The sequence below is a fragment of the Oncorhynchus nerka genome, linkage group LG15 (assembly GCF_034236695.1).
Source record: "Oncorhynchus nerka isolate Pitt River linkage group LG15, Oner_Uvic_2.0, whole genome shotgun sequence".
Taxonomy (NCBI): Eukaryota; Metazoa; Chordata; class Actinopteri; order Salmoniformes; family Salmonidae; genus Oncorhynchus; species Oncorhynchus nerka.
In genome coordinates, this window is record NC_088410.1 from 977,935 (window position 1) to 998,176 (window position 20,242).

The following is a 20,242-nucleotide window of genomic DNA, read 5'->3' on the forward strand; positions in this document are numbered from 1 at the left end:
CTTGAATAGCAGGCCAATGATGGAATAGCGGGCCAATGATGGAATACGGGCCAATGATGGAATAGCTTGCAGTTAGCTACTGATTCTTCCAAATCACTCCATGTTGAATTTTGCGATCTTTAATCAGTGTAATGTTAATGGTCGATGAGCACCGATACATTTATCTATAATCCTTCTCATGTATCTTATGACAAGGATTTACCAGTAGATTGTAGACTTCATAATGCTAACTGCTAGCTAAGATTGTGAACGTATGACATCAGTCCAATCAAAGCTACTGTAGTTTAACGTGATGTCATTTTATCTGTGACCAATGACCCAGAGCCTTCTTGGATGAGCACTTCTAATGTAACTCTATGGCAGCACCCATAGAGGGCTTGAATTTTCGAGCTCTACCCTTGGACTTAGCGGTGACGTAGTGTCCCCATGAGTGACAGAACACTGAGCCAATTACAGCGCAATGCTCCTATTTTTTGCTGGCTCTCCCCACCACAGAAAGCACTGAGCTAGGCTGAAACACTGTATTTTGGAGCTGCCTCTAGAAAACAAGAGATCTTGTTTGTATGTGGCTTTATTAACTCAATTATATATATTTTACATTGTTTGCAAACTGATATGTGACACATTAATGACAAAATAACATGCAAAACAGGCAAGCCCCCCTGCTTCAAAAAAAACCACATGTTGGGCTCAAAAACAGGGACCTGCCATCAAATCAAATGTATTTATATAGCCCTTCGTACATAAGCTGATATCTCAAAAGTGCTCTCCAGAAACCCAGCCTAAACCCCAAACAGCAAGCAATGCAGGTGTAGAAGCACGGTGTAGAAAAACTCCCTAGAAAGGCCAAAAACCTGGGAAGAAACCTAGAGAGGAACCAGGCTATGTGGGGTGGCCGGGTCCTCTTCTGGCTGTGCCGGTGGAGATTATAACAGAACGTGGCCAAGATGTTCAAATGTTCATAAATGACCAGCATGGTCGAATAATAATTGAAACTGGCAGCAGCATGGCCAGGTGGACTGGGGACAACATCATGTCAGGTAGTCCTGGGACATGGTCAGCACAGTTGAAACTGGAGCACGGCCAGGTGGACTGGGGACGGCAGGAGCCGTGTCAGGGGATGGTCAGCAGGTCAGTTGAGGAGCAGCATGGACTGGGGACGGCAGGAATTAAGCAGGTAGTCTGGGGCAAGGTCCTAGGGCTCAGGTGCTCGAGAGAGAGAAAGAAAGAGAGAGAGAAAGAGAGATTAGAGCACATGTGGGGTGGCCAGTCTTCTTCTGCTGTGCCGTGGAGATTATAACAGAACATGGCCAAGATGTTCAAATGTTCATAAATGACCAGCATGGTCGAATAATAATAAGGCAGAACAGTTGAAACGGCGTCTGGCGATCCCCATTCTGTCACAGACCCCATAATGGCTATATAATAGATTCACAGATGTCACACCTTTCCATCTCTAATGAGCAAGACAGACAAGATATGATCTTTCCTCTTAAATAGGAACTTGTTTCCCATAATGAAAACATGAACAATAATTGCCAATTGAGGCCCTAAAGGAGAATTGAAGTCTATTTATTTATTTTATTAGCTAGTATGAACAATTTTGGAGTGAAATTACATTCGTTTTTTTTATAGGGAAAAGACAACCCTCTGGGAAGACTTTGTAGGTGTAACTTCCGGAAATGTTACGTTCTCAATGTTCCGGTGAAACGCAGCGTTTTTACTTCCGGTCGTTCCTGTCACATGAAGCTAGTTCTCTGCTGGTAGACATGCACTGATTAAAAACACACACAAAAAGACTATGACTTCGTCTGGTAACGGAAGAGGATTGGATGAAGATATGGACAATCAAATTGTACAGGTTGGTTAGAATAAACCAGCGTAACGTTAGTAAAAACTAGCTAGTTTACTGTTAGCTGTCTACCGGTGTTAGCTTGTAAGCTATCTACTCTGGCGCTGTCTTGTCAGCGAACTCAATGTCTGATTTTATTTCATTTTTATCGGTTGTCAAATGGAAATAAAGGCATTGCGTGAGTATGATATTTGGGTGAAAGTGTGTTTTTGATAGCCGGTAACTGGCTATTCGGCTTAATCAGGCTGGTAATACGCAATTCATGTTTAATGTATAAGTTAGTTACAGTCTGAAACGACACATGAAAATGTTCCTTAATAGAGATCTGATCTGGTAGGTATATTACATGACTAAAAGTATGTGGACACCTGCTCGTCGATGGGCATTAATATGGAGTTGGTCCCCCTTTTTCTGCTATAACAGCCTCCTCTCTTCTGGGAAGGCTTTCCACTAGATGTTGGAACATTGCTGCTATAACAGCCTCCACTCTTCTGGGAAGTCTTTCCACTAGATGTTGGAACATTGCTGCTATAACAGCCTCCTCTCTTCTGGGAAGGCTTTCCACTAGATGTAGGAACATTGCTGCTATAACAGCCTCCACTCTTCTGGGAAGGCTTTCCACTAGATGTTGGAACATTGCTGCTATAACAGCCTCCACTCTTCTGGGATGGCTTTCCACTAGATGTTGGAACATTGCTGCTATAACAGCCTCCACTCTTCTAGGAAGGCTTTCCACCAGATGTTGGAACATTGCAGCTATAACAGCCTCCACTCTTCTGGGAAGTCTTTCCACTAGATGTTGGAACATTGCTGCTATAACAGCCTCCTCTCTTCTGGGAAGGCTTTCCACTAGATGTAGGAACATTGCTGCTATAACAGCCTCCTCTCTTCTGGGAAGGCTTTCCACTAGATGTTGGAACATTGTAGCCTCCACATTTTCCACTAGCTGCTATAACAGCCTCCACTCTTCTGGGAAGATGTTGGAACATTGCTGCTATAACAACTCTTTACATGGGAGACTGTTGGAACATTGCTGCTATAACAGCCTCCACTCTTCTGGGAAGGCTTTCCACTAGATGTTGGAACATTGCTGCTATAACAGCCTCCACTCTTCTGGGAAGGCTTTCCACTAGATGTTGGAACATTGCTGCTATAACAGCCTCCTCTCTTCTGGGAAGGCTTTCCACTAGATGTTGGAACATTGCTGCTATAACAGCCTCCACTCTTCTGGGAAGGCTTTCCACTGGAATGCTGGAACATTGCTGCTATAACAGCCTCCACTCTTCTGGGAAGGCTTTCCACTAGATGTTGGAACATTGCTGCTATAACAGCCTCCACTCTTCTGGGAAGGCTTTCCACTAGATGTTGGAACATTGCTGCTATAACAGCCTCCACTCTTCTGGGAAGGCTTTCCACTAGATGTTGGAACATTGCTGCTATAACAGCCTCCACTCTTCTGGGAAGGCTTTCCACTAGATGTAGGAACATTGCTGCTATAACAGCCTCCACTCTTCTGGGAAGGCTTTCACCTAGATGTTGGAACATTGCTGCTATAACAGCCTCCACTCTTCTGGGAAGGCTTTCCACTAGATGTTGGAACATTGCTGCTATAACAGCCTCCACTCTTCTGGGAAGGCTTTCCACTAGATGTTGGAACATTGCTGCTATAACAGCCTCCCACTCTTCTGGGAAGGCTTTCCACTAGATGTAGGAACATTGCTGCTATAACAGCCTCCACTCTTCTGGGAAGGCTTTCCACTAGATGTTGGAACATTGCTGCTATAACAGCCTCCACTCTTCTGGGAAGGCTTTCCACTAGATGTGAACAGATGTTGGAACATTGCTGCTATAACAGCCTCCTCTCTTCTGGGAAGGCTTTCCACTAGATGTAGGAACATTGCTGCTATAACAGCCTCCACTCTTCTCTTTCCACTAGATGTTGGAACATTGCTGCTTTCCTCTCTTCTGGGAAACCACTAGATGTTGGAACATTGCTGCTATAGCCTCACTCTTCTGGGAAGATGATTGGAACATTGCTGCTATAACAGCCTCCTCTCTTCTGGGAAGGCTTTCCACTAGATGTTGGAACATTGCTGCTATAACAGTCTCCACTCTTCTGGGAAGGCTTTCCACTAGATGTTGGAACATTGCTATAACAGCCTCCACTCTTCTAGGAAGGCTTTCCACTAGATGTAGGAACATTGCTGCTATAACAGCCTCCACTCTTCTAGGAAGGCTTTCCACTAGATGTTGGAACGTTGCTGCTATAACAGCCTCCTCTTCTTCTGGGAAGCTGCTATTCCACTCTTCTGGGAAGGCTTTCCACTAGATTTGGAACATTGCTGCTATAACAGCCTCCTCTCTTCTGGGAAGGCTTTCCACTAGATGTTGGAACATTGCTGCTATAACAGCCTCCACTCTTCTGGGAAGGCTTTCCACTAGATGTTGGATAACAGCATTGCTGATGTTGGAACATTGCTGCTATAACAGCCTCCACTCTTCTGGGAAGGCTTTCACTGGGAAGCTGCCATAACAGCCTCCACTCTGGGAAGGCTTTCCACTAGATGTAGGAACATTGCTGAGGGACTTGCTTCCATTCAGCCTCAAGAGCCATTAGTGAGGTCAGGCACTGATGTTGGGCGACGAGGCCTGGCTCATATTCAGGGTTCCAATTCATCGAAATTCAAACCTTGTCTCAGATGTAAAAAAAAAAAATGGAGCAAATTTGTCAGGACTGAGACTACTCAGGAACACTCAACATGTTTTGGAAAGCCGTTCTTGCAGAATAAAAAAAAACAACAACATTGTTTTTCGATTTTCAGAAGACTGAAGTGGGTTTTGCTCTAACTTTTATTTTTTTTTTTACCTGGGCTTTGTTCATTTCTTTTGTTCCTGACAAACTTCCCAGGTGACAAGCATACCCATAACATGATGCTGCCGCCACCATTTTTATATTTAAGTGTAGACTTTCTATAGACGCTCTCTACCTTTTTTGCTCAAAAAAAAAGTAAACAATAATAGCAATAACTAGAAGTTGGGTAAACAAAACTTTCCTGTGGATATTTTGTGAAAACTTTCGAGCCGCTGAAGGACAACCACAAAGACAACCTGTAGAGGAGGTTTTACATTTATTTTTTATTCATCATTCTCTTCGCTTGAAAGGAACATTTACATGACATTGCAGTAGTGTGTCAGGCTGTATGTACCAATGAATTGTGCTATTACAGCCTGATTTAATCAAGACTAGTAGCTAGCCAACTGTCACACCACGGGGCTAGCTAGACTTGTGTATTACAGCCTGATTTAATCAAGACTAGTAGCTAGCCAACTGTCACACCACGGGGCTAGCTAGACTTGTGTATTACAGCCTGATTTAATCAAGACTAGTAGCTAGCCAACTGTCACACCACGGGGCTAGCTAGACTTGTGTATTACAGCCTGATTTAATCAAGACTAGAAGCTAGCCAACTGTCACACCACGGGCTAGCTAGACTTGTGTATTACAGCCTGATTTAATCAAGACTAGTAGCTAGCCAACTGTCACACCACGGGCTAGCTAGACTTGTGTATTACAGCCTGATTTAATCAAGACTAGTAGCTAGCCAACTGTCACACCACGGGGCTAGCTAGACTTGTGTATTACAGCCTGATTTAATCAAGACTAGTAGCTAGCCAACTGTCACACCACGGGCTAGCTAGACTTGTATATTACAGCCTGATTTAATCAAGACTAGTAGCTAGCCAACTGTCACACCACGGGGATAGCTAGACTTGTGTATTACAGCCTGATTTAATCAAGACTAGTAGCTAGCCAACTGTCACCACGGGCTAGCTAGACTTGTGTATTACAGCCTGATTTAATCAAGACTGTAGCTAGCCAACTGCACACCACGGGGCTAGCTAGACTTGTGTATTACAGCCTGATTTAATCAAGACTAGTAGCTAGCCAACTGTCACACCACGGGGCTAGCTAGACTTGTGTATTACAGCCTGATTTAATCAAGACTAGTAGCTAGCCAACTGTCACACCACGGGGCTAGCTAGACTTGTGTATTACAGCCTGATTTAATCAAGACTAGTAGCTAGCCAACTGTCACACCACGGTGCTAGCTAGACTTGTGTATTACAGCCTGATTTAATCAAGACTAGTAGCTAGCCAACTGTCACACCACGGGCTAGCTAGACGTGTGTATTACAGCCTGATTTAATCAAGACTAGTAGCTAGCCAACTGTCACACCACGGGCTAGCTAGACTTGTGTATTACAGCCTGATTTAATCAAGACTAGTAGCTAGCCAACTGTCACACCACGGGGCTAGCTAGACTTGTGTATTACAACCTGATTTAATCAAGACTAGTAGCTAGCCAACTGTCACACCACGGGGCTAGCTAGACTTGTATATTACAGCCTGATTTAATCAAGACTAGTAGCTAGCCAACTGTCACACCACGGGGCTAGCTAGACTTGTGTATTACAGCCTGATTTAATCAAGACTAGTAGCTAGCCAACTGTCACACCACGGGCTAGCTAGACTTGTGTATTACAGCCTGATTTAATCAAGACTAGTAGCTAGCCAACTGTCACACCACGGGGCTAGCTAGACTTGTGTATAACAGCCTGATTTAATCAAGACTAGTAGCTAGCCAACTGCCACACCACGGGCTAGCTAGACTTGTATATTACAGCCTGATTTAATCAAGACTAGTAGCTAGCCAACTGTCACCACGGGGCTAGCTAGACTTGTGTATTACAGCCTGATTTAATCAAGACTAGTAGCTAGCCAACTGTCACACCACGGGGCTAGCTAGACTTGTGTATTACAACCTGATTTAATCAAGACTAGTAGCTAGCCAACTGTCACACCACGGGGCTAGCTAGACTTGTGTATTACAGCCTGATTTAATCAAGACTAGTAGCTAGCCAACTGTCACACCACGGGGCTAGCTAGACTTGTGTATTACAGCCTGATTTAATCAAGACTAGTAGCTAGCCAACTGTCACACCACGGGCTAGCTAGACTTGTGCTATTACAGCCTGATTTAATCAAGACTAGTAGCTAGCCAACTGTCACACCACGGGGCTAGCTAGACTTGTGTATAACAGCCTGATTTAATCAAGACTAGTAGCTAGCCAACTGCCACACCACGGGCTAGCTAGACTTGTGTATAACAGCCTGATTTAATCAAGACTAGTAGCTAGCCAACTGTCACACCACGGGCTAGCTAGACTTGTGTATTACAGCCTGATTTAATCAAGACTAGTAGCTAGCCAACTGTCACACCACGGGCTAGCTAGACTTGTGCTATTACAGACTGATTTAATCAAGACTAGTAGCTAGCTAGCCAACTGTCACACCACGGGCTAGCTAGACTTGTGCTATTACAGCCTGATTTAATCAAGACTAGTAGCTAGCCAACTGTCACACCACGGGGCTAGCTAGACTTGTGTATAACAGCCTGATTTAATCAAGACTAGTAGCTAGCCAACTGTCACACCACGGGGCTAGCTAGACTTGTGTATAACAGCCTGATTTAATCAAGACTAGTAGCTAGCCAACTGTCACACCACGGGGCTAGCTAGACTTGTGTATTACAGCCTGATTTAATCAAGACTAGTAGCTAGCCAACTGTCACACCACGGGGCTAGCTAGACTTGTGTATAACAGCCTGATTTAATCAAGACTAGTAGCTAGCCAACTGCCACACCACGGGCTAGCTAGACTTGTGTATAACAGCCTGATTTAATCAAGACTAGTAGCTAGCCAACTGTCACACCACGGGCTAGCTAGACCTGTCACAGCCTGATTTAATCAAGACTAGTAGCTAGCCAACTGTCACACCACGGGGCTAGCTAGACTTGTGTATTACAGCCTGATTTAATCAAGACTAGTAGCTAGCCAACTGTCACACCACGGGGCTAGCTAGACTTGTGTATTACAGCCTGATTTAATCAAGACTAGTAGCTAGCCAACTGTCACACCACGGGGCTAGCTAGACTTGTGTATTACAGCCTGATTTAATCAAGACTAGTAGCTGGCCAACTGTCACACCACGGGCTAGCTAGACTAGTGTATTACAGCCTGATTTAATCAAGACTGTAGCCAGCCAACTGCCACACCACGGGGCTAGCTAGACTTGTGTATAACAGCCTGATTTAATCAAGACTAGTAGCTAGCCAACTGTCACACCACGGGCTAGCTAGACTTGTGTATAACAGCCTGATTTAATCAAGACTAGTAGCTAGCCAACTGTCACACCACGGCTAGCTAGACTTGTGTATTACAGCCTGATTTAATCAAGACTAGTAGCTAGCCAACTGTCACACCACGGGGCTAGCTAGACTTGTGTATTACAGCCTGATTTAATCAAGACTAGTAGCTAGCCAACTGTCACACCACGGGGCTAGCTAGACTTGTGTATTACAAGCCTGATTTAATCAAGACTAGTAGCTAGCCAACTGTCACCACGGGGGCTAGCTGGACTTGTGTATTACAGCCTGATTTAATCAAGACTAGTAGCTAGCCAACTGTCACACCACGGGGCTAGCTAGACTTGTGTATTACAGCCTGATTTTAATCAAGACTAGTAGCTAGCCAACTGTCACAACGGGCTAGCTAGACTTGTATATTACAGCCTGATTTAATCAAGACTAGTAGCTAGCCAACTGTCACACCACGGGCTAGCTAGACTTGTGTATAACAGCCTGATTTAATCAAGACTAGTACAGCCAACTGTCACACCACGGGCTAGCTAGACTTGTGTATAACAGCCTGATTTAATCAAGACTAGTAGCTAGCCAACTGTCCCACCACGGGCTAGCTAGACTTGGTGTATTACAGCCTGATTTAATCAAGACTAGTAGCTAGACAACTGTCACACCACGGGGATAGCTAGACTTGTGTATTACAGCCTGATTTAATCAAGACTAGTAGCTAGCCAACTGTCACCACGGGCTAGCTAGACTTGTGTATTACAGCCTGATTTAATCAAGACTAGTAGCTAGCCAACTGTCCCACCACGGGCTAGCTAGACTTGTGTATTACAGCCTGATTTAATCAAGACTAGTAGCTAGCCAACTGTCACACCACGGGGCTAGCTAGACTTGTGTATTACAGCCTGATTTAATCAAGACTAGTAGCTAGCCAACTGTCACACCACGGTGCTAGCTAGACTTGTATATTACAGCCTGATTTAATCAAGACTAGTAGCTAGCCAACTGCCACACCACGGGGCTAGCTAGACTTGTATATTACAGCCTGATTTAATCAAGACTAGTAGCTAGCCAACTGTCACCACGGGGCTAGCTAGACTTGTGTATTACAGCCTGATTTAATCAAGACTAGTAGCTAGCCAACTGTCACACCACAGGGCTAGCTAGACTTGTGTATTACAGCCTGATTTAATCAAGACTAGTAGCTAGCATACAGTATACAGTTCCTTTGGAAAGTATTCAGCCCCAATGAGGAGGCAGGTAGTCTAGTGGTTAGAGTGTAGAGGTGGCAGGTAGTCTAGTGGTTAGAGTGTAGAGGAGGTAGGTAGCCTAGTGGTTAGAGTGTAGAGGAGGTAGGTAGCCTAGTGGTTAGAGTGTAGAGGAGGCAGGTAGCCTAGTGGTTAGAGTGTAGAGGAGGCAGGTAGCCTAGTGGTTAGAGTGTAGAGGAGGCAGGTAGCCTAGTGGTTAGAGTGTAGAGGAGGCAGGTAGCCTAGTGGTTAGAGTGTAGAGGAGGCAGGTAGCCTAGTGGTTAGAGTGTAGAGGAGGCAGGTAGCCTAGTGGTTAGAGTGTAGAGGAGGCAGGTAGCCTAGTGGTTAGAGCGTAGAGGAGGCAGGTAGCCTAGTGGTTAGAGCGTAGAGGAGGCAGGTAGCCTAGTGGTTAGAGCGTAGAGGAGGCAGGTAGCCTAGTGGTTAGAGTGTAGAGGTGGCAGGTAGTCTAGTGGTTAGAGTGTAGAGGAGGTAGGTAGTCTAGTGGTTAGAGCGTAGAGGAGGCAGGTAGTCTAGTGGTTAGAGTGTACTCTGCTGCCTGTGACTGGAACGAACTGCAAAAATCGCTGAAGTTGGAGACTTTTATCTCCCTCACCAACTTCAAACATCAGCTAACCGATCGCTGAAGCTGTACATAGTCTATTGGTAAATAGCCCACCCATTTTCACCTACCTCATCCCCATACTGTTTTATACTGTTTTTAAATTTTTTAAAAAATGTACTTTTCTGCTCTTTTGCACACCAATATCTCTACCTGTACATGACCATCTGATCATTTATCACTCCAGTGTTAATCTGCAATATTGTATTATTAGCCTACCTCCTCATGCCTTTTTGCACACATTGTATATAGACTGCCATTTTATTTCTGTGTTATTGACTTGTTAATTGTTTACTCCATGTGTAACTCTGTGTTGTCTGTTCACTGCTATGCTTTATCTTGGCCAGGTCGCAGTTGCAAATGAGAACTTGTTCTCAACTAGCCTACCTGGTTAAATAAAAAGAGCTGGTAGCCTAGTGGTTAGAGTGTGAGAGGCAGGTAGCTAGTGGTTTAGGGTGTAGAGGAGGCAGGTAGCCTGGTGGTTGAGTGTAGAGGAGGCAGGTAGTCTGGTGGTTGAGTGTAGAGGGAGGCAGGTAGCCTAGTGGTTAGAGTGTACTAGGTGGTTAGAGTGTAGAGGAGGTGGTAACCTAGTGGTTAGAGCGTAGGGAGGCAGGTAGTCTGGTTGTTGGGCGTGGAGGCAGGTAGTCTGGTTGTTAGAGCGTAGAGGAGGCAAGGGTAGCCTAGTGGTTAGAGTGTAAGGAGGCAGGTAGTCTAGTGGTTAGGTGTAGAGGAGGCAGGTAGCCTAGTGGTTAGAGTGTAGAGGGAGGCAGGTAGCCTAGTGGTTAGAATGTAGAGGAGGCAGGTAGCCTAGTGGTTAGAGTGTAGAGGAGGCAGGTAGCCTGTGGTTTATGTAGAGGAGGCAGGTAGCCTAGTGGTTAGAGTGTAGAGGAGGCAGGTTCTAGTGGTTAAAGAGGAGGCAGGTAGCCTAGTGGTTAGAGCGTAGAGGAGGCAGGTAGCCTAGTGGTTAGAGCGTAGAGGAGGCAGGTAGCCTAGTGGTTAGAGCGTAGTAGGCAGGTAGCCTAGTGGTTAGATCGTTTAGGCAGGTAGCCTGGTGGTTAATCGTAGAGGAGGCAGGTAGCCTAGTGGTTAGAGCGTAGAGGAGGCAGGTAGCCTAGTGGTTAGAGCGTAGAGGAGGCAGGTAGCCTAGTGGTTAGACGTGCCAGGTAGCCTAGTGGTTTAGAGGAGGCAGGTAGCCCCTGTGGTTATTGTAGAGGAGGCAGGTAGCCTAGTGGTTTAGAGCGTAGAGGAGGCAGGTAGCCTAGTGGTTAGAGCGTAGAGGAGGCAGGTAGCCTAGTGGTTAGAGCGTGGGCAGGTAGCCTAGTGGTTGGGCGAGAGAGGGGCAGGTAGCCTGTGGTTAGACGTAGAGGAGGCAGGTAGCCTGTGGTTAAATAAAGGAGGCAGGTAGCCTAGTGGTTAGAGCGTAGGAGGCAGGTAGCCTGGTGGTTAGAGCGTAGAGGAGGCAGGTAGCCTAGTGGTTAGAGTGTAGAGGAGGCAGGTAGCCTAGTGGTTAGAGCGTAGAGGAGGCAGGTAGCCTAGTGGTTAGAGCGTAGAGGAGGCAGGTAGCCTAGTGGTTAGAGCGTAGAGGAGGCAGGTAGCCTAGTGGTTGGAGCGTAGAGGAGGCAGGTAGCCTAGTGGTTAGAGCGTAGAGGAGGCAGGTAGCCTAGTGGTTAGAGCGTAGAGGAGGCAGGTAGCCTAGTGGTTAGAGCGTAGAGGAGGCAGGTAGCCTAGTGGTTAGGCGTAGAGGAGGCAGGTAGCCTAGTGGTTAGAGCGTAGAGGAGGCAGGTAGCCTAGTGGTTAGAGCGTAGGGAGGCAGGTAGCCTGAGTGGTTAGAGTGTAGAGGAGGCAGGTAGCCTAGTGGTTAGAGCGTAGAGGAGGCAGGTAGCCTAGTGGTTAGAGCGTAGAGGAGGCAGGTAGCCTAGTGGTTAGAGCGTAGAGGAGGTAGGTGGCCTAGTGGTTAGAGCGTAGAGGAGGCAGGTAGCCTAGTGGTTAGAGCGTAGAGGCAGGTAGCCTAGTGGTTAGGCGTAGAGGAGGCAGGTAGCCTGAGTGGTTAGAGCGTAGAGGAGGCAGGTAGCCTAGTGGTTAGAGCGTAGAGGAGGCAGGTAGCCTGGTGGTTAGAGCGTAGAGGAGGCAGGTAGCCTAGTGGTTAGAGCGTAGAGGAGGCAGGTAGCCTGAGTGGTTAGAGCGTAGAGGAGGCAGGTAGCCTGGTGGTTAGAGCGTAGAGGAGGCAGGTAGCCTGAGTGGTTAGAGCGTAGAGGAGGCAGGTAGCCTAGTGGTTAGAGCGTAGAGGAGGCAGGTAGCCTGTGGTTAGAGCGTAGAGGAGGCAGGTAGCCTAGTGGTTAGAGCGTAGAGGAGGCAGGTAGCCTAGTGGTTAGAGCGTAGAGGAGGCAGGTAGCCTAGTGGTTAGAGCGTAGAGGAGGCAGGTAGCCTAGTGGTTAGAGCGTAGAGGAGGTAGGTAGCCTAGTGGTTAGAGCGTAGAGGAGGCAGGTAGCCTAGTGGTTAGAGCGTAGAGGAGGCAGGTAGCCTAGTGGTTAGAGCGTAGAGGAGGCAGGTAGCCTAGTGGTTAGAGCGTAGAGGAGGCAGGTAGTCTAGTGATTAGAGCGTTGGGCCAGTAACCGAAAGGTTGCTAGATTGAATCCCCCTTTTTTTCTGACAAGGTAAAAATCTGTCGTTCTGCACCTGAACAAGGCAGTTAACCCACTGTTCTAGACCAGTTAACCCACTGTTCCTAGACCAGTTAACCCACTGTTCTAGACCAGTTAACCCACTGTTCCTAGACCAGGTAACCCACTGTTCCTAGACCAGTTAACCCACTGTTCCTAGACCAGTTAACCCACTGTTCCTAGACCAGTTAACCCCACTGTTCCTAGGCCAGTTAACCCACTGTTCCTAGACCAGTTAACCCACTGTTCCTAGACCAGTTAACCCACTGTTCCTAGACCAGTTAACCCACTGTTCCTAGACCAGTTAACCCACTGTTCCTAGACCAGTTAACCCCACTGTTCCTAGGCCAGTTAACCCACTGTTCCTAGACCAGTTAACCCACTGTTCCTAGACCAGTTAACCCCACTGTTCCTAGACCAGTTAACCCACTGTTCCTAGACCAGTTAACCCCACTGTTCCTAGGCCAGTTAACCCCACTGTTCCTAGACCAGGTAACCCACTGTTCCTAGGCCAGTTAACCCCACTGTTCCTAGACCAGTTAACCCACTGTTCCTAGACCAGGTAACCCACTGTTCCTAGACCAGTTAACCCACTGTTCCTAGACCAGTTAACCCACTGTTCCTAGACCAGTTAACCCACTGTTCCTAGACCAGTTAACCCACTGTTCCTAGACCAGTTAACCCCACTGTTCCTAGGCCAGTTAACCCACTGTTCCTAGACCAGTTAACCCACTGTTCTAGACCAGTTAACCCCACTGTTCCTAGACCAGTTAACCCACTGTTCCTAGACCAGTTAACCCCACTGTTCTAGGCCAGTTAACCCCACTGTTCCTAGACCAGGTAACCCACTGTTCCTAGGCCAGTTAACCCCACTGTTCCTAGACCAGTTAACCCACTGTTCCTAGACCAGGTAACCCACTGTTCCTAGACCAGTTAACCCACTGTTCCTAGACCAGTTAACCCACTGTTCCTAGACCAGTTAACCCACTGTTCCTAGACCAGTTAACCCCACTGTTCCTAGACCAGTTAACCCACTGTTCCTAGACCAGTTAACCCACTGTTCCTAGACCAGTTAACCCCACTGTTCCTAGACCAGGTAACCCACTGTTCCTAACCAGTTAACCGACTGTTCCTAGACCAGTTAACCCCACTGTTCTAGACCAGGTAACCCACTGTTCCTAGACCAGTTAACCCCACTGTTCCTAGACCAGGTAACCCCCTAGACCAGTTAACCCACTGTTCCTAGACCAGGTAACCCCACTGTTCTAGACCAGGTAACCCACTGTTCCTAGACCAGTTAACCCACTGTTCTAGACCAGGTAACCCACTGTTCCTAGACCAGTTAACCCCACTGTTCCTAGACCAGGTAACCCACTGTTCCTAGACCAGGTAACCCACTGTTCCTAGACCAGTTAACCCCACTGTTCCTAGACCAGGTAACCCACTGTTCCTAGACCAGTTAACCCCACTGTTCCTAGACCAGTTAACCCACTGTTCCTAGACCAGTTAACCCACTGTTCCTAGACCAGTTAACCCACTGTTCCTAGACCAGTTAACCCACTGTTCCTAGACCAGTTAACCCACTGTTCTAGACCAGTTAACCCACTGTTCCTAGACCAGTTAACCCCACTGTTCCTAGACCAGTTAACCCACTGTTCCTAGACCAGTTAACCCACTGTTCTAGACCAGTTAACCCACTGTTCCTAGACCAGTTAACCCACTGTTCCTAGACCAGTTAACCCACTGTTCCTAGACCAGTTAACCCACTGTTCCTAGACCAGTTAACCCACTGTTCCTAGACCAGGTAACCCACTGTTCCTAGACCAGTTAACCCCACTGTTCCTAGACCAGTTAACCCACTGTTCCTAGACCAGTTAACCCACTGTTCCTAGACCAGTTAACCCACTGTTCCTAGACCAGTTAACCCCACTGTTCCTAGACCAGTTAACCCCACTGTTCCTAGACCAGTTAACCCACTGTTCCTAGACCAGACCAGTTAACCCCACTGTTCCTAGACCAGTTAACCCACTGTTCCTAGACCAGTTAACCCACTGTTCCTAGACCAGTTAACCCACTGTTCCTAGACCAGTTAACCCCACTGTTCCTAGACCAGTTAACCCACTGTTCCTAGACCAGTTAACCCACTGTTCCTAGACCAGTTAACCCACTGTTCCTAGACCAGTTAACCCACTGTTCCTAGACCAGTTAACCCCACTGTTCCTAGACCAGTTAACCCACTGTTCCTAGACCAGTTAACCCACTGTTCCTAGACCAGTTAACCCCACTGTTCCTAGACCAGTTAACCCATTGTTCCTAGACCAGTTAACCCACTGTTCCTAGACCAGTTAACCCATTGTTCCTAGACCAGTTAACCCACTGTTCCTAGACCAGTTAACCCATTGTTCCTAGACCAGTTAACCCACTGTTCCTAGGCCAGTTAACCCATTGTTCCTACCAGAACCCCACTGTTCCTAGACCAGTTAACCCCACTGTTCCTAGACCAGTTAACCCATTGTTCCTAGACCAGTTAACCCACTGTTCCTAGGCCAGTTAACCCATTGTTCCTAGACCAGTTAACCCACTGTTCCTAGACCAGTGTTTCCTAGACCAGGTTCCCCACTGTTCCTAGACCAGTTAACCCCACTGTTCCTAGACCAGTTAACCCACTGTTCCTAGACCAGTTAACCCCACTGTTCCTAGACCAGTTAACCCACTGTTCCTAGACCAGTTAACCCATTGTTCCTAGACCAGTTAACCCACTGTTCCTAGGCCAGTTAACCCATTGTTCCTAGACCAGGTAACCCACTGTTCCTAGACCAGTTAACCCACTGTTCCTAGACCAGTTAACCCCACTGTTCCTAGGCAGTCATTGTAAATAAGAATTTGTTCTTTAACTGACTTGCCTAGTTAAATAAAGGTAAAATAATAAATAAAAACATTTAGAGTACTTGGCTGCCAGAGCCAGTCTACCTCTGAATATAACATAACATCCTACATACAGGGAATTTAAAATACATTTTTATTTCACCTTTATTTAACTAGGCAAGACAGTTAAGAACAAATGATTATTGACAATCACGGCCTACACCGGCCGAACCCGGAAGATGTTGTGTCGCCCTGTGGGACTCCCAATCACGGCCTACACCGGCCGAACCCGGAAGACGTTGTGTCGCCCTGTGAGACTCCCAATCACGGCCTACACCGGCCCGAACCCGGAAGACGTTGTGTCGCCCTGTGGGACTCCCAATCACGGCCTACACCGGCCGAACCCGGAAGACGTTGTGTCGCCTCCCCTATGGGACTCCCAATCACGGCCTACACCGGCCGAACCCGGAAGACGTTGTGTCGCCTCCCCTATGGGACTCCCAATCACGGCCTACACCGGCCCGAACCCGGAAGACGTTGTGTCGCCCTGTGGGACTCCCAATCACGGCCTACACCGGCCGAACCCGGAAGACGTTGTGTCGCCCTGTGAGACTCCCAATCACGGCCTACACCGGCTCGAACCCGGAAGACGTTGTGTCGCCCTGTGGGACTCCCAATCACGGCCTACACCGGCCCGAACCCGGAAGACGTTGTGTCGCCCTGTGGGACTCCCAATCACGGCCTACACCGGCCCGAACCCGGAAGACGTTGTGTCGCCGCCCTGTGGGACTCCCAATCACGGCCTACACCGGCCGAACCCGGAAGACATTGTGTCGCCTCCCCTATGGGACTCCCAATCACGGCCTACACCGGCCGAACCCGGAAGACGTTGTGTCGCCGCCCTATGGGACTCCCAATCACTGCCTACACCGGCCCGAACCCGGAAGACGTTGTGTCGCCCTGTGAGACTCCCAATCACGGCCTACACCGGCCCGAACCCGGAAGACGTTGTGTCGCCCTATGGGACTCCCAATCACGGCCTACACCGGCCGAACCCGGAAGACGTTGTGTCGCCTCCCCTATGGGACTCCCAATCACGGCCTACACCGGCCCGAACCCGGAAGACGTTGTGTCGCCCTGTGGGACTCCCAATCACGGCCTACACCGGCCGAACCCGGAAGACGTTGTGTCGCCTCCCCTATGGGACTCCCAATCACGGCCTACACCGGCCCGAACCCGGAAGACGTTGTGTCGCCGCCCCTGTGGGACTCCCAATCACGGCCTACACCGGCCGAACCCGGAAGACGTTGTGTCGCCGCCCTGTGGGACTCCCAATCACGGCCTACACCGGCCGAACCCGGAAGACGTTGTGTCGCCGCCCTGTGGGACTCCCAATCACGGCCTACACCGGCCGAACCCGGAAGACGTTGTGTCGCCCTATGGGACTCCCAATCACGGCCTACACCGGCCGAACCCGGAAGACGTTGTGTCGCCGCCCCTGTGGGACTCCCAATCACGGCCTACACCGGCCGAACCCGGAAGACGTTGTGTCGCCTCCCCTATGGGACTCCCAATCACGGCCTACACCGGCCCGAACCCGGAAGACGTTGTGTCGCCGCCCTGTGGGACTCCCAATCACGGCCTACACCGGCCGAACCCGGAAGACGTTGTGTCGCCGCCCTGTGGGACTCCCAATCACGGCCTACACCGGCCGAACCCGGAAGACGTTGTGTCGCCTCCCCTATGGGACTCCCAATCACGGCCTACACCGGCCGAACCCGGAAGACGTTGTGTCGCCCTATGGGACTCCCAATCACGGCCTACACCGGCCGAACCCGGAAGACGTTGTGTCGCCTCCCTGTGGGACTCCCAATCACGGCCTACACCGGCCGAACCCGGAAGACGTTGTGTCGCCGCCCTGTGGGACTCCCAATCACGGCCGGATGTGATGCAGCCTGGATTCGAATCAGGGACGACAGATGCAGCGCCTTCGACCGCTGCGCCACTCGGGAGCCCTGCTTCAGTGATTTCAGTTCTACATATCCTCAGAGGGTAGAGGGAACTCCTATCAGTGATTTAGAGGGAACTCCTATCAGTGATTTAAATTCTACATGTCCTCAGAGGGTAGAGGGGAACTCCTATCAGTGATTTAGAGGGAACTCCTATCAGTGATTTAAATTCTACATGTCCTCAGAGGGTAGAGGGGAACTCCTATCAGTGATTTAGAGGGGAACTCCTATCAGTGATTTAGAGGGGAACTCCTATCAGTGATTTAGAGGGGAACTCCTATCAGTGATTTAGAGGGGAACTCCTATCAGTGATTTAGAGGGGAACTCCTATCAGTGATTTAGAGGGGAACTCCTATCAGTGATTTAGAGGGAACTCCTATCAGTGATTTAGAGGGAACTCCTATCAGTGATTTAGAGGGGAACTCCTATCAGTGATTTAGAGGGAACTCCTATCAGTGATTTAGAGGGGAACTCCTATCAGTGATTTAGAGGAAACTCCTATCAGTGATTTAGAGGGAAACTCCTATCAGTGATTTAGAGGGAACCAGTCAAAACAGCTCATCAAGTCTGTCAGTGAATACTAGGTAGAACTGTAATTCTGTCTCTCTCTCTCTCTCTTTCTCTCTTTCTTTCTCTTTCTCTCTCTCTCTGTCTCTGTCTCTCATTCTGTCTCTCTCTTTCTTTCTTTCTTCTTCCCCAGGCTGTGTGTGTAGAGGACGGGATAGGGGTGGTGTCGGGGTCGATCGGGATGTCAGACTTCTCCGATGAGATCTTGTTAAGTATCCTGCGCTATGTCTCGACCTCTGACCTCGTGAATAACGTTTCCCGGACCTGCCGCAAGCTACACACGCTCTGCTATGACAAGACACTGCTGACCACGGTCACACTGTCTGAAGAATACATGGTAACACACACACACACACACACACGCGCTCTGCTATGACAAGACACTGCTGACCACGGTCACACTGTCTGAAGAACACACACACACACACACACACACATACACACGCTCATACACACACACACACACACACACACATACACACGCTCATACACACGCTCATACACACACACACACACTGTCTGAAGAACACACACACACACACACACACATACACACGCTCATACACACACACACACACACACACATACACACGCTCATACACACACACACACACATACACACACACACACGCTCATACACACACACACACACACACACACACACGCTCATACACACACACACACACACTGCAACAAATTATTTTATCTTAATTCTCTGACTTCCCTCTTCAGGCAGATGACGGCGCTATTCGCCAGGTGCTGAAGCATCTATCCAATCACGTGCAGTCCCTCAGCCTTAGCGGCTGCTATTGGCTGTCGGGTTCTACCGTCGACCGCCTGATTCGCTGTCGCTCCCTGGTGCGTCTGGACCTATCCGGTTGTCGCGTCACCTCCCTGCGTCTGTCCCGCCTCCTCTCATCCCTCCCCCTCCTCCGATCTCTGGCTTTTGACGTGTCGCCTGGCTTCGACTCCGCCCAGCTGAGTGGGGAGGCCCGTGATTCGCTGTCTCGGCTGTCGGAGCTGAGACAGACGGTCCTGACGCCCAGTTACGGGGTCGTTCCCTGCTGCTCCGGCCTCTTCAGTCTGCAGCTGCAGTTGGACATACCTGACGTCACCAGGTGGCACCTTTCAACTGTCTTATAGTGTGTGTGTGTGTTTATAGTGTGTGTGTGTGTTTATAGTGTGTGTGTGTGTTTATAGTGTGTGTGTGTGTGTTTATAGTGTGTGTGTGTGTTTATAGTGTGTGTGTGTGTTTATAGTGTGTGTGTTTATAGTGTGTGTGTGTTTATAGTGTGTGTGTGTGTGTTTATAGTGTGTGTGTGTGTGTTTATAGTGTATGTGTGTGTGTTTATAGTGTGTGTGTTTATAGTGTATGTGTGTGTGTTTATAGTGTGTGTGTGTGTGTTTATAATGTGTGTGTGTGTTTATAGTGTGTGTGTGTGTTTATAGTGTGTGTGTGTTTATAGTGTGTGTGTGTTTATAGTGTGTGTGTGTGTTTATAGTGTGTGTGTGTGTGTTTATAATGTGTGTGTGTGTTTATAGTGTGTGTGTGTGTGTGTGTGTGTGTTTATAGTGTGTGTGTGTTTTATAGTGTGTGTGTGTGTTTATAGTGTGTGTGTGTGTTTATAGTGTGTGTGTGTGTGTTTATAGTGTGTGTGTTGTGTTTATAGTGTGTGTGTGTGTTTATAGTTTATAGTGTGTGTGTGTGTTTATAATGTGTGTGTGTGTGTGTTTATAGTGTGTGTGTGTGTTTATAATGTGTGTGTTTGTGTGTTTGTGTTTATAGTGTGTGTGTGTGTTTATAGTGTGTGTGTGTGTGTTTTTATAATGTGTGTGTTTATAGTGTGTGTGTTTATAGTGTGTGTTTATAATGTGTGTTTTATAGTGTGTGTGTTTATAATGTGTGTTTATAAGTGTGTGTTTTTATAATGTGTGTGTGTTGTTTATAATGTGTGTGTTTATAGTGTGTGTGTGTTATAATGTGTGTGTGTGTGTGTTTTATAATGTGTGTGTTTATAATGTGTGTGTGTTTTATGTGTGTGTTTAATGTGTGTGTGTTTATAATGTGTGTGTTTATAGTGTGTGTGTGTGTGTTTTATATAATGTGTGTGTGTGTTTATAATGTGTGTGTGTGTTTATAATGTGTGTGTTTATAATGTGTGTATAATGTGTGTTTTATAATGTGTGTGTGTGTTTATAATGTGTGTGTGTGT

At 47.9% G+C, this 20,242-nt stretch overlaps 1 protein-coding gene across 1 annotated transcript in view; it reads left to right on the forward strand.

Moving 5' to 3' along the window:
• Nucleotides 1-1,717: 1,717 nt before the first annotated feature.
• LOC115123181 (F-box and leucine-rich repeat protein 18) overlaps nt 1,718-20,242 on the forward strand; it is a 31,562-nt gene continuing 13,037 nt past the window's right edge. The window contains exons 1-3 of the mRNA XM_065000831.1: nt 1,718-1,861; nt 18,163-18,366; nt 18,762-19,147. Coding sequence (XP_064856903.1) covers nt 1,802-1,861; nt 18,163-18,366; nt 18,762-19,147 — 650 coding nt within the window. The 5' untranslated portion in view covers nt 1,718-1,801. The remainder of the gene's footprint in view (nt 1,862-18,162; nt 18,367-18,761; nt 19,148-20,242) is intronic.